General features: G+C 38.4%; 1 protein-coding gene across 1 annotated transcript in view; it reads right to left on the reverse strand.

Moving 5' to 3' along the window:
- The window catches only part of p3h2 (prolyl 3-hydroxylase 2), a 64,550-nt gene that overhangs the window by 5,519 nt on the left and 44,984 nt on the right, over positions 1-14,047 (reverse strand). The window contains exons 2-5 of the mRNA XM_042415700.1: positions 11,637-11,789; positions 10,475-10,664; positions 5,753-5,884; positions 3,013-3,140 (exon numbers count right to left, since the gene is read on the reverse strand). Of these exons, the coding sequence (XP_042271634.1) occupies positions 3,013-3,140; positions 5,753-5,884; positions 10,475-10,664; positions 11,637-11,789 (603 nt within the window). The remainder of the gene's footprint in view (positions 1-3,012; positions 3,141-5,752; positions 5,885-10,474; positions 10,665-11,636; positions 11,790-14,047) is intronic.

The following is a 14,047-nucleotide window of genomic DNA, read 5'->3' on the forward strand; positions in this document are numbered from 1 at the left end:
CAGACCGCTAACAAAATTGTACTGACTTTTCTTTGGTTGTAACAATTTGTTTTTGCAACTTTACTTACTGAGGTTATTGAGGTATGAATTTGACTTTTTCTCTTGTATTGAACAATGTTGATTTATTGTAATTTATTTTATGGTGGAAGGAGGACTAGCAACAACACTGTGGAAGCTAATGGGCATCCAAATTCATACATGAATAAATATTTCAGAGTCTTAAAAAAATCTGGTATTCATTTTTGTTACATAAACACATAACATGCACAAACATTTTTGATAAGGATCCCCAAAATTTGACCATGATATGAACTGAGCAGAACATCTTACGTTTGAAACGCAAACTTGTCAGTGCTCTCTGGTGGACAAACTACGTAATGGAGATACTGTTTCTAAATGATTTTAATCATATCCTTAGTATATTTATACTTCAATTTCTTATAATTTATCAGCTGACATATACACTAATACAATATATCCACAGTCAGCTAATACTGGCTGATTTATCGGTCTAGCTCTAGTTGTGTCTTTGTTTTCATAATATATGCTGTTTGACAGAAAGAAGACACTTTTTGTGTGAACACATCTGAGTGTCAGTGTGCTATAAAGTGACATACAGTCCTGTTTTTTGTATTTTTGTCTATGTGCGAGAAGAGGAGAGATGGTTAGGGCTGAGGCAATGATGGTGAGTATAATGAAACCTGAGCAGCCAGTAGCGTTCTTGTAGCAGTTTAAAAAAAAAACAGTAAAGTCCTCTTTTCCATCACCCTTAACACAAACAGCCCCAAAAATTGTTCCAGAGACTTCTTTGGGCACTCTGACATGACTTTTCCTCCTCCTCCACAGTTCCTGAAAGGCAGGATTCTTTGGCAGGGAGACGGGTCAGGTCTGGCACTGAGATCTAGGGATCTGAAAATGAGCTCCCCAAGGCTGGAGGGAGAGAGATCGCGGAGAGGAGAGGCGATCTTTGGGCTAATGAATGTGCTGTAAACTGACGGGACTGGTAAGAGCTGAGGGCTAGAAAAATGTAAGCTATGGGTACGAAAACATAAGCATGAGCTGCAGCACATCAGCTCTCAGTCTCTCTTTATCGGGCACACACATACGCAATGTCAACCGCACACTTACACATTCACACAGCCCTGCTGGGAAGCCTCGCTCGCTCTAATGAGTACCAGGCTTTCTAGGAAAAGGAGGTTGTGTAATTGGGACTTGAGCAAGGCGCTGCTTCACTTTTCAAAGAAGCTGATCAGAGTTTAAGAAAGACAAACACTGAAGTGGCTAATGAGAAACCAGACTTTGCAAATTTAATTTTCTCTAAACGTTCAGCCTATAATTACACAGTGTGTTATGAACACTAGGGGGCAAGGAAATAATAACGAACCTAATAACGAGGAAGAAATATGTTGTCATAAACACATTGACGTAGCAACATTTGCTTAATACTTCCAGCTGGATGGAGAACATATAGTACAAGTAAAAAGCAAACTTTAAGAGGCGACTCCTGCCAAGCGGCGAGTAGCAAGTTCGTCCAAGATATACAGTAAACGGCCTGCTGCCTCCTGTCTCCTCCTTTTTCCTCAAATCCACACTTTTCTCTTCCCTGCATGCCTTCTGTCCTCCCCCCACACTCCTGCTTATTTTATTGTATTGATTCTTCCTCTTGATTTGCTCATTCTTCAATTAAACAACCATAGCTTGTTGAAAAAACTCCTGCCAGACTTCTGTCACACACCGGTGTGCTTACATTACTCTAGTTTTAACCTCATATTATTGGCTTTAAGATTCTTTTAACCACCTACAAGAGACTATGTGGCAAAGACCCAAAGTCAACTGCTATCCTTCAAGATGTCTGCAGTAGTCGCCCCAAAGTCTCCTATCCCACCAACTAGACTTAAAGAAGAATGAGCTTTCATATTGTGATACATTGGCTGATTCTGCAGATAATTTGTCTAAATCTGCAGTAACTGCCTCCATAATGTATTTTATGTTGTGTCTAACTTCTTTACTAAACTCTTTTTTATATTTTTCACCAAATGGAGCCCCATTATCTCCTTCACAGTGATCCACCTGTTCAGATTTTAATACACAGACACAATCATCCATCCATCCTTCAAAATATCCTTCACATCAAAATTTGCTATTGACAGGCTCAGGGTGACAATGCCCTTAAGAGTTAAATGTCTCTTCTTTTGAATGTGGTTCTCAGACATGATCAATACTTCAGTGGTTGAAGGACTCAAATTTCTGGGGAAGACCAGGCTGCCAGGTAAGATTGAATTTGGCAGCCTTTAATAAAATACCTCAAAAAAAATCTCAAGATATGATATTCAAGTCAGGGAAAAACATCAGTATTGTATGACTGTGACAGAGAGTATATGTTTTATGATCCCTGTGACATCATTCACCACTTAGTAAGGGATATTTCATTAGTGTTTTAATTTGCTATGCTTATTCTATGTCATTTCAGCAAAAGCAGAAATCAAGTAAACATATATTGTTGTTTTTGCAAGTTTTCCAAGTTTGGATTAACTGTCCATAGGTAGATATGCTAACTGGGTGTTAAAGCTGTTATGTTCACTATCTGCCAAACACATCTGTGTAACATACATATCTTCAACGGCATTGGAGAGAAATTGGTTGGGTACTCAGGTTGCTTTCTTTGTTGCGCATTCTTTGTTTATCTTGTTTGTTTTGCTGTTGTTTCTGTTTCTTTTCCCTCTTTCTCCCTGCTCAGATGGCAGAGTGCCTGTAAATTTCACACTGTGTAATCTTGAGCACTCAAATTAATAAAAAATATGAAAAACAGCAAAAACCAAACCACACAAAAAAAGGTATGCCTCTATAAAAAAGGCCAGGGGTTCATTAAGTGAGACCTTCCATCATCTATTGGAAAGGAAGACCTTGACCTTCCACAGAAACATCTTCCTTGGTATTTACTTTATCTCTCCCACTCAGCCTCTCACATCCATTTATCTCTGTCCGCCCTGCATTCATACAGCAGATTCTGACCTCTCGTGGCCTGCCGTCATGTCCCAGCATCTCTCTGTAGTAATCCACGTTGTCCGCCATGAACTCGTCTCCCTCATGGTATAACAGGTAGGTCAGAGCGCACTGCAGAGCCTCCTCCAGCATTTCCACTAGAGAGAGAGAGAGAGGGAGACGGAAAGCAGCTGAAGAGGTTTCTGTTTGTGGTTTAAATTTGAACACAGTTAAGGAACTGGGCTCACACACAGACACTCACACAAAGCTTTCTTTTCTACAGAGCTGTTGAGTTATCTGGGTCAACTGGATGACCAGTGTGTGAGTGAAATGTGGAAATCTATCTATCACTGCAGACATTCCGAAACCATTACCACAATGGAGCAAAAGCCTCACTCTGGTTGAGATAGTGGAAACCGCACTCACAACACTCACACAGACACACACTCACTCACACACTCACACGGTCCACGCTGTCTTAACGACAGAGGAATGTCAGTGATGAAGTGCGACAAACATACATCAGGACCGTCTTGAGCTGTCAACCTGAGCTGAACACACATGCGAACACATTTTCACACACATTCATTCAAACAGAGCCACACACACACAAACACGTACATACACACCTACTGTACTGCTCAGCACTACTGCTGCTAAGTGCACACACAAACGCATTCTTTATTAGCTTGTAAAGGCGCAGGGTTAACCAAAGACTTCCTGTCTTGGCTGAGGCAGCGTATCTGCTGCTGTCGGCTGCGTGTTCCCAGGTCAATAAGAGTCTGGAGATTTGAGCTCAGTCAAACTGAAAAAAACGTCACTGAGGATTTATTTAGGAAACTTAAGCAGCTAAAGCACAATGAGAGGCTGTTGAGTGATGGCAAACTTCCACTGCGGCAGTGTGGTGAGGAGCCACTGTGGAGTGTAAAACACAGGTCACAGTGCTGCTGCGTCAGATTACTGATTGGTGCCAAGTGGTGACTGCCTTAGATTTCTGATCCAGATAATAAGCATGCAGTTACTTAAAGGATGAGTTCACAATTTTTCAAGTCTGTCTTAAAACAATAGTCAGGTGCCCATATGCACAAACAAGCTTTGCTCACTGAACAGGAGGAATGATCACAGCATCATGTGTCAATGCTCGTTTGGACACCTGACTATTGTTTTAGGACTAACTTGAAAAATTGTGACCTTTAAAAAAAAAGTGCAAATTCTTATGAAATTGCTAAAAATGCAATCAAAGTATGCTGGATGTAAATGAACATGGCTCAAAGGAGTAATCCTGTCTATCTTTAAAACATGACTGCCAAAGTCTAAATAATGTACAGTCTAATTTTTAAGCAGGTAACGCAAAAATGATCTAATGGGTAACATAATTAATTCATTAAATGAATAAATGTTTATTAAGAATAAGGTAGGTAAAGTAAAGTAACTAACTGCAAAGTTCGCCCTCGGGCATCCTGACAGCGTTTTTTGTGCAGAGAGACAACTTCTTTTTTCAAATATTATAGCATAACACATTTAGATCTTAAAGTTATAATCCTTAAGATTCCAGTCCAGGTTGATTTGCTGACACCTGCTGTGTTTTAATAATGTAGGTACAGTATATAGGTACATATTTCAACAACTGGGGTGCAACAGAAGAAGAGCAACTGTTTCTGTTTACAGCACACCAAGCCCAACTTTTTGGCTGAGAGGATTTATTGCAGGGAATCATTTAATTAAGAAGATAGTTAAAAAAAAAAGTTGTCTGACATAGTCATAACATCTTTTGCACATGAAAACTGCTCTATAGAGAGGCAATTACATAATTATAACACATGTGTGTAATTATATAACAGCTACTAAACTGCCTTTGAGGTGAGATTGTTTTGTCAAGTACGCAAATATACTAAATCATGGTTACTGCTGAAAAACGCAGGCCATAGTAAGTATCAAAAATGGGGTTAAATATCATGAAAATGTCATTAAATTTGATTAATTGGTTTGGGCTTTTTATCAGCAGTGATGTACACTATAATGCAGCCATTTCCACATTTAAAATACAGTAAAATAACTAAATCAGAGACCCTTTTTTTTAAATAAACTCAGGTAACAAAGTTTTTTAGCCTTCCACAGACTCATACACATACACACACACACACATACACACACACATCACACTCCCATCAGCGGCTGCTAGGAATCAAAGCTTTCAGTGTGTTTGCACAGGCCCAATGATCCAGTTTGCTTTATAAGAGACACATGCTTAGGGGTCATTAAGTATAATCTGGTGATCTCACTACTCAGCACACTATCTTTCCCCTCGTCTAGAAGAAGACACAAACACATCTTAGTGTTCCAACATGAGACTGGAAACACCCTTATGCAGCAAAAATTACTCAAACAGACACACAAACACAAACAAACACTAGATAATATCAGTAAAACTCTTATTTGAAACAATGTGAAACCACTAACAGGGTGCGGTCCACTGTTGATTCACTCAACCTGTCAGCAGCTCTTTGTGGTCACTGTGAGTTCTTGTATGTACATGTATGTGTGTTTGGGTGTATGACCTGTGGGTGTATTCATCTTCTTTCATCATAATTACACAAAGGATAGTCAGACAGATTTCACGTTTGGTAACTTGAAAAGTTCTGTTACACAGTGTTATAAAGAAGTGGTTGTATCTCTTAGAGGTGGTTAAAGGTACAATCATTCATCAGTGTATCCACCAAACAGTCTAAATATATGTCTGCGGGTTATCCAAAGACTTTGAGCAACCTACCCTGGTAATAGGCGAACTGGAGGTAGTCGTAGTGCAGAGGCAGGTAGTTCTCCATGGGTGAGAGGCGGCCTGGCCGGGTGGCGAGCTCTCTCACACACTCATGTTCACAGTGCAGCACCTGAGTGAAGTGATCTGCAACAAAATGGTTTGAGATCAGTTTTCATCAACATAACTTTGAGATAGTAAGTTTAACATTTGGCTTCTTAATATTTGCTATAAGTTGAGCATCAGATTAGGGACCGCATACCAGCATTCACATTACTGATATAACTGAAGTGAGGATATAATTTTACACAAAGTGAGAAGAAGGCCCAAACAAAAGTTAGTGTGGAATGGTACTTTATTTCTAAGGTTTAGAAATCTAACTTTATTAAATAAATCCAACTTGAGGAATAAACACTGCTTTACACAGACTTAAAAACGTCCAAGTCTGCACATTATGTTATGGCAAAAGTTTTCTGTTTTTGAAGAGTGTTGCTGTAAAATGTCATAAAGCTCAACACACAGTAGAAAAATTACACAACTCACTATTTCAAAACTGCAAAGAAACGTGTCCATAAATGATTGTATTTTGTATTAAAAACTCTGAATAAACAATACTGAAATGCCTGAAATGATTTAATCTAATGGAAACTAACAGATGCTAATCCCAAACTCTGAGGAGAAACAGAATCATTACACAGATGAAATGCAGATTTGTGCTTTGACAACAGCAGAGCCTGTTTGGCATCCAGCCAAAATATATATTTGAAGACTCAGAGCTGAAGATAGAAAGAGGAAAACAGATACCGGTGCGGGAAAGAGACAACCTGCATCACAGTAACTGACTGTAACTCCAACACGCCATATCACTCACATCTTTATTTATGCAACATATATATCGCACAGGGCCCCACTGAGTGTGAGATCAGTGTGTCCCAACACTGTAAATAATGAGCACTTGTATAAGACAGATGTTGAAAATGGAAATTGCTCCTTAAGTGCATCAGTGGTGGTAAATGTTTATTGTTCCCTGTTGTTCAATGTTGGAGGAAGGTCTGTTTAAGATTCATCTGAACACGTATTTGTGGGGAAAAAGTCAATAGAATAAGCTGATGAGCTGTGTCTAATCGCACACAACCACTCCAACATCATGTCATTCTATGTTGCTGTGAAAGAGATCAAATAAATATTGTTCCCTTTGTAACAGTGGAGCACTTTCATGTCTTTGTTGTTCCTCAGGTGGTGATAAATCCTGTTGTTTGTTGATCCTACAAGGAAGGCGGATCTCACAGGGAGCTACATATCATTTCCTTATGTCGCGCCCTGAGAGGAAAACCAGCAGACTGGGTTGTGCTTGTGTGTGTGTGTATGTGTGTACACATGTCATGAGTGTGTATGTACAGTGAGGTCACTCTTGAGCAGCTGCAGCACTACTTTCCTCACAGAATTGTGGTCTGTTTCAAACTCCTTTAAGAGTTTCTGAGGGGCAAAGATCTGAACTGTGTTAGTCCAAAATCATACAGAGTAGTATAGGGTCAATAGATATTTTCTTTCTTTTAACAGATCATATTACCCTCAAAATACATACATACATACTGAACACAAATAAACATCATAATCACAGTCTCTTCTACAGCGGTGCTATAGAAAATAATCCTCTGATTGTAAGTAAAACAAAGCTCAGCCAAAACTAATTAGCCTTCTTTTCTGTGTTTATGCAACTGGGCCATGCATATTTGAGACAAAGCATACTTGTCAGCAATTAAGCTGCAGCAACTCAACAAAAGCACCACTGACCAAAAGTTGTTGCATATGTATAAAAGTATAATCACTTAATTATGATCTGGTATGAGTGTTGTGTTACGGATTATGCTCCATTCTACGTCTGAGAAGCCAAAAAGACTCAAATTGGCTCTACACCGTGTTGTAAGCTAAATAAAATGAAAACATGTGCATAACATAGGGGCTTAGCGCTTGTTATTATCAAGTAAATTATAACTGTGTGACAAAATAATGTGGAAGTTTATCTCTGCAACTGCCAGTTTGATGAATGCCGGTGGCTGCTGGGCTGAGTTTTAACACTTTTTTAATGGCTTCTGTTGTAGAGCTGCTACATCCTGTTTGGGACATAAAGAGCAGTATCAGCGAAAGTGAGAGAAGGATAGGAACACAGGAAACTTTATAGAAACTGTGAGAGGTGCAGCTGGGAGGAAAAGGCAGTTTTTTACATATTTTATCCTATTTACTACTTCTCCTACTGTATTTAGTATTACTACTAATACTGACTTGTATAAATTGAATAAAACATTAGAGTGAACAACTGGTTGTCTATTTTTGTTAAGTTCAATTTACAACTGTGTAAATATGCAGCCAAAAGCCAGGTGATGTGTTCGGGTGCTTGTGGAAAGCTCTAAACCTTTAAGAGTCAGCTCAGAAGCCAAACAGTTTTGCATTCACAAGCTATGCTGTTGGAAAAACAAAGTCAAAACAATAAGAAAACGCAGACACTGATGAAACAACAATAGCTTGTAGTATGAAAAAGTTTGCTATTCAATGGTCAACCAACCAGATCTCGGATATCAATCAGAATCTGAGAGAGGCAAACCGGAAACCTTTCAGTACAGTCTGCATTTTCACCACAAATCCACACAACACAATCAATTTGCAGTAAATGGGCCGAAACATGTGAAAATACCAGCATGTTCCTTTAAGAATTGATGCCAATGAAAAGCCCTTGTGGTAAAGATACAAGGTGAAGTGAGGTCAAACAGAGACGGAGAACAGGAAAAGGAAGAGGGCAGTCCTTTAGTGGTTACGAGTGGCTGTTTTCCTGGACTGTTGAAGATGGCAACAGAGCATGTCTACTAAATATAAGAGCCAACTGCACACAGCCTAGTAGTATTTAATAGCGGAGAATATTACAGGACACGTCAATCTCACTTAATGTATTTCCAATTATTTAATGGTGGTTTTTAATACTTCTGCATGTGATCTAGTGTGCAAGAGTTTGCTAAAACATGCAGTGCAAGCTCAACAATCCTAACATCAGTATATTAACTTGGGCAGCCAGTTAGATCAGCATGTTCTGCTGTGACTAATGAGCTTTCCACACAATAAATAGGTTTAAGTAACCCCCAAAGGTCCACATTGTGGTAAGAGCCTCCCACAGTCCCAACCAAGTAAGGACAGTGGTCCAGAGACCCGACACACAGAGCAGGATTACAAATGATGAGATAACTTTACTGGTAAAATGTGGCCCCCTAAAATATGGAATATGTACTGAATTCAAAAGAGCTCTTCCATTGTTTCTGGATGCAGTTTTAAAGTCTAATTTAGTCATCTCATGTCCCTTGCTTGTTTTTTCTTTAAAGTCAGTACTTTGTTCTGAAGATGTTTTCATTACATTTTATACTGTGCTGCCCTGCTCAAGTTTGTAACTATGAATCTGCTCTGAACTTTTACAGCTTGACATTTATTTCATCACCAAAAAATGCAAGTTAATGCGCTGTCACATAAATATTGTATTTCAAGTTGTGCAGTGCCGGGAAAACACTTTGCAACCCATGAAATTCAAATTTTGATGAAATAATTTGAAGCTGTGCTGGAACTGACAGTCTATTGTATATTTCTAACATCTTAAATATAATACATATATAAAATTCAATACAATTTTATGACTGCTTAGTTTCCTGAACTAGACAAATTGTGAAGTTAGGCAAGTTAGTTATTCTCTGTATGAAGTAGAAACAATAAAGACCATGCTGACATACATTTAGGTGTGTTTTCATGGGCAACAGTGTGCTAATGGATATAGATCTAGGAACCTAATTTCATCCCTGGTACTAAACCCTTTTTTACTATTTTTGAATCTTACATCCTGCACTTCCTCTCCTCCAAACATGGCTGTCATCCCTCATTTGTCCTTTGCCCTCCTTGCCAACTGACATCCAGTGCCAAGTCACTGCCAGGCAGATTTGATCACCTAGTGAGCATGAAGAGTGTAGTTTGGCCTCGTCTAAGCCCCCCCAGGCTCTCACAGCACAACAAAGCCCAGCTCAGGCTCAAGGCCACACAGTGCAACCAGACGTGTTAGTGAAACAGTCACGATAAGTTGATCAAAAGCGTCAAACACGAAATAAACAGTCTCGTTGCTTTCATGTTAGACTGAAATGGACCTCTGAGACTCATCAGAATCCACTCGAGCCAGGGTTTGTGAAACCACAGTGAACACAAACTAGCATTTACAATCAACGGATGGAAGAGATTCACAACATCCCAACAGGCTTTTAATGTGTTGCAACATGAGGGAGGTGATCAAATACAATGTCCGTTTATACAGTACAGCAATAAAATATCATAAAATGTTATATTACAGTGAATTCATACAAAAACAGCTTTTAAAAACATCTTACAGTTCATTTTATCACTGTATTTTAACGAGTGCCAGCTGTCATGTCAACATCTACTGAACATCAACATGTAGCACACAAAGAGGTTGTAAACAATCTAAATCATAACCTAGAAAAGAAAGTGCTGGTTCTAATTAAAAGCATACTGAGTAAATAGTTTAATGATTGCTCTTTTAAAATCATATAGAATAAATATTGCTGATTACACCAACAAATCACATCCAAACACCACATAACATCTGTGCCCATGTTAATACTTTATTTGTTTATCCAGGGCAGAATGACTGAGTGCTTCCTGTACATGCAAACCTGCTGAGATTTTGGACTTTACCTGATATGAGTTCATGGAGGCTGTAGCGGTAGCGAAGGTGATCGTGGCCCTCAAACCTCTGCGGCCCTTGGCACAGGGCCCGACACTCCACATCTGCTTTGTAGTACTCCACCAGTGCCTCCTCAAACAGAGCGATAGCTCCCTCGTAGTCTCCTTGATCGTATAACCTCACTGCTGCAGTGAAGGAGCGCTGTGATGGAGGAGAGATGGAAGATGATGAGAGAATAAAAAGAAATGGTGCGCTCAGTATTTATGACCTATGATCTATGATATATAATCATTATTTATGACCTTTGGTGATCAGCAGAGTCCTAACCTCTCCCTGACATTTTTATATATGTAAGTAAATGTCTTGTTGTTGTTCTCTATCACAGTTAAAAAAAAACCGCAACTGCCAGTAAATCTGGAGCCAGTTTATAAAAGCTTTTACAAGTCCTCTGGTGGACATCAAGTTGCAGTGGCAATGGTCATTGTTTGGAATAAACAGAGGGAGGGAAGATATGAGTAATGAGGCTGAGCAGTTGCCAGAAAGGATTATTTAAGTCTCTTCTTTGTGAGTACTTTTAAAATAAATTAAAATATACATAAATTTAATGTCAAGTATGCATCTACAGACACAGAGCTATGAAGAAAGTGAAGCTGCAGGGACACAGATTAAAAAAAATTAGAGTTTAAAAGTTTAATTGAGCTACAACAACAGATTAAGGTAGTTAGAAGTCAGAAGGTAGAAGCTCAAAGCATCAGCTTGACTTGAGAACAAAGAAGTGAGAGGTGAGGTGAGAAAGGGTCATTGGAGCATCACACAAAGGCACACAAAACTCATTTCAGGGCAACTTCACCACAACCAGCACTAAAAGACCTAAATGAGTTTCCAGTCATTTAACTGCAAGGGCCATTAACACAAAGGGCCCTTCATACACTGACAACAGCTGTACTTTTTCCTTTTTGGAAAGATGTGAAGCAGAAAAACTACATTTGCTGACCAGGCATCTCAGCAAGAACTGACAAAAGATGGCTGAAAGACAACAGGTCAATGAATGAACTCATAGCAGTGAGAAAGGTATAGAAGACATGTAAAAGGATAGAAAGGACACAAAATGAAGTAACAAACAACTAAAAAGGACCATAATGTATATTTATATCCAAAGACTTCCCATCTGACCTGGTGAGGACGGGCTTCTCGGTCCACAAAGTGGTCCTCTTTGACCCCCTGCAGGTCTTTGTACTGCTCCAGGTTCTGACCCATCTCCACATGTTCTGGATTGGCCTGAAAATACGTGTGAGCCGCTGCTGCTGCCTTGTCAGGCTGCTTCAACTAGAGAAGAAAGGAGCACAGAGAGAAGGAAAGAGAGATGTTATTGAAATTAATAACAGGACACATATTAGCATTTTGTGCACAACTGGTCCAATAACCCTCAGAAGCCTTGAAAACTCACATGTTTTTTTCTGTTTTAATCTTTTATAAACATTAAAATATGTCGCAACTTCCACAGACATTGAATGAAACAACTTCAAGATAAAAAAATCATGTTACTGTGATTCTTTAGACATTTAACTTTTAGAAGATAAGGAAACTGACAAGCAGTCTGAAGAAGAACAGACTCCTTGTCAAAATATGTTGGATTCAACTCTTTTGTAAAAGAATTTGGCAAGTAATTTGAATTTTATGGATGTTGGGAGTATGACAATGAAATCATAAAAACAGAAATCCCATCCACTTACTGAGAATTATATCTAACATAAACATAGCAAAGAGAGAGTTTACTGTTGATAGTTGCAGTTAAGGAAATGAATGTTATCGTGTGTTTGTGAGTGACTTTGACACGGTACAGATCATGTACTGTGTCAGTGACTTCAGGGTTCGAAGAATGAAAGCCAGCAGCTGTCATATCTTACTGTAGGCAGCTGGTCGACTGAGACATGAACACAAACAGGAAATATTGTCCAGAAAAATGCTACTACATTTCACACAGAGCATGCCTCGCAATATTTTAAGATTCATATACATATTGTTTTATATTATTATTGTTTTATGTGGAATATTGTGTGAAAACTAATAAATATATTCAAGCAAAAAGATTCATATACAATAATTGATGTAATCAGTAGGTACAAATTCATTTGCTTAAGATTTTTATCATTTGGACTTTTAGAGTTAATATGGAAAAATTAAATTAAAGGTATAGTGGGCAAAATATGAGAGACAAAAATCCAAGAGGGACTTGCTGTATTCATTGCCTTTACCCAAAAGATTTACGATTGATTATTGATGATATCAAAAATGTCTTATCTTCACACAGAAACTCATTTAATTTAAACATGTTCTGCTAGATTTTAATGAGGATTACTTTAAACTTTTTTATGAGAAAAATGAATATTCAATCTAGTCCTATATTTTATTGAAAATTGGCCTGTACTGTTAAAATGTCCTGGAAGGTGTAAATAAGTAAAAATAAAAGTTAAATAGCAGTGAATTTGTGAAATTGTTTGAATATAAGACATTGATTGTTCTGAGAGATGTCTTTTTCTGAGCTATATTTGTCAACCGTGCATTAAAGATGCATTTCCAGTTCAACATTTATTTAAAAAAATATTCATCATCTATCAAAATAAAAATATACTCTTCATCATAAAAATATCCTCTTCATCATCATCTAACATCACCTTGAAGTTTCTACCTTTTCTTGATATTCTTATTGTCATTACAGTCGCTACACTGAGGCAGCGTACAATAGATGACCTGTAGTTCAAAGCAATGAGGGGTTGCAACATAAACAATAATATACACCCCCCTCGAATTCATCAGATCCCTGCTTTTCATACAGTACATCAAGTAAGTTGCTACCTTCCACATCAAAGTCATCTCAACTTCATAGGCGACCTTTTAATTGCAACGTTTATCTCTCTGTGGTATTACACATTATCTGATCCCTGCAGGGAACAGATCTCAGTTCAGACAAGAAGAAAATATCTGATACAAGCAGAAACTTTCTTGAAACTTCCATATACTCTTTTATCCCTTAAAAATACATTTTAGAGTAACTCAAACAGGCAAGACTTGCCTTGGCTGGTCCCAATCAGATAAGATTGTAATCGTGCTCAAGCCTCAACATGGGCAGGTTACTCCCACTTATACACTGAAGAAAACACAACCAACTTACACAATAGCTCCCACTGAGTTCAGCTCATGGCACAGGTCCTTGACCTCAACACGGCTTGTTTTAACACAGAAGAGAAAAACTGTTGAAGATTTAAACTAGCTGCCCTGTGACCTTTGTTGCATGCCAATCTTCACTCTCTCCTTTTTCCAGTCATCCTCTATAACTTATTAACAAAGCCAGAAACTAATCATTAATAATTCAGTTATGATGTACAGTACAGTTATGATGTAAGAAAGTAGGAGATTGATGAGGATTTAACATAGTGGGGGTTGACAGGATGATTGTGAGAGAATAAAAGACAGATGCAGAGAGGTAAAGGGAGACAAGGTTTGAGGATTGGTTGTCTCTTACAGCAACATAAGTTCAGTTGCAGTATTGCAGAGACATCTGACTCCATTTGTTTAAATCCTTC

The sequence above is a fragment of the Thunnus maccoyii genome, chromosome 7, assembly GCF_910596095.1.
Source record: "Thunnus maccoyii chromosome 7, fThuMac1.1, whole genome shotgun sequence".
Taxonomy (NCBI): Eukaryota; Metazoa; Chordata; class Actinopteri; order Scombriformes; family Scombridae; genus Thunnus; species Thunnus maccoyii.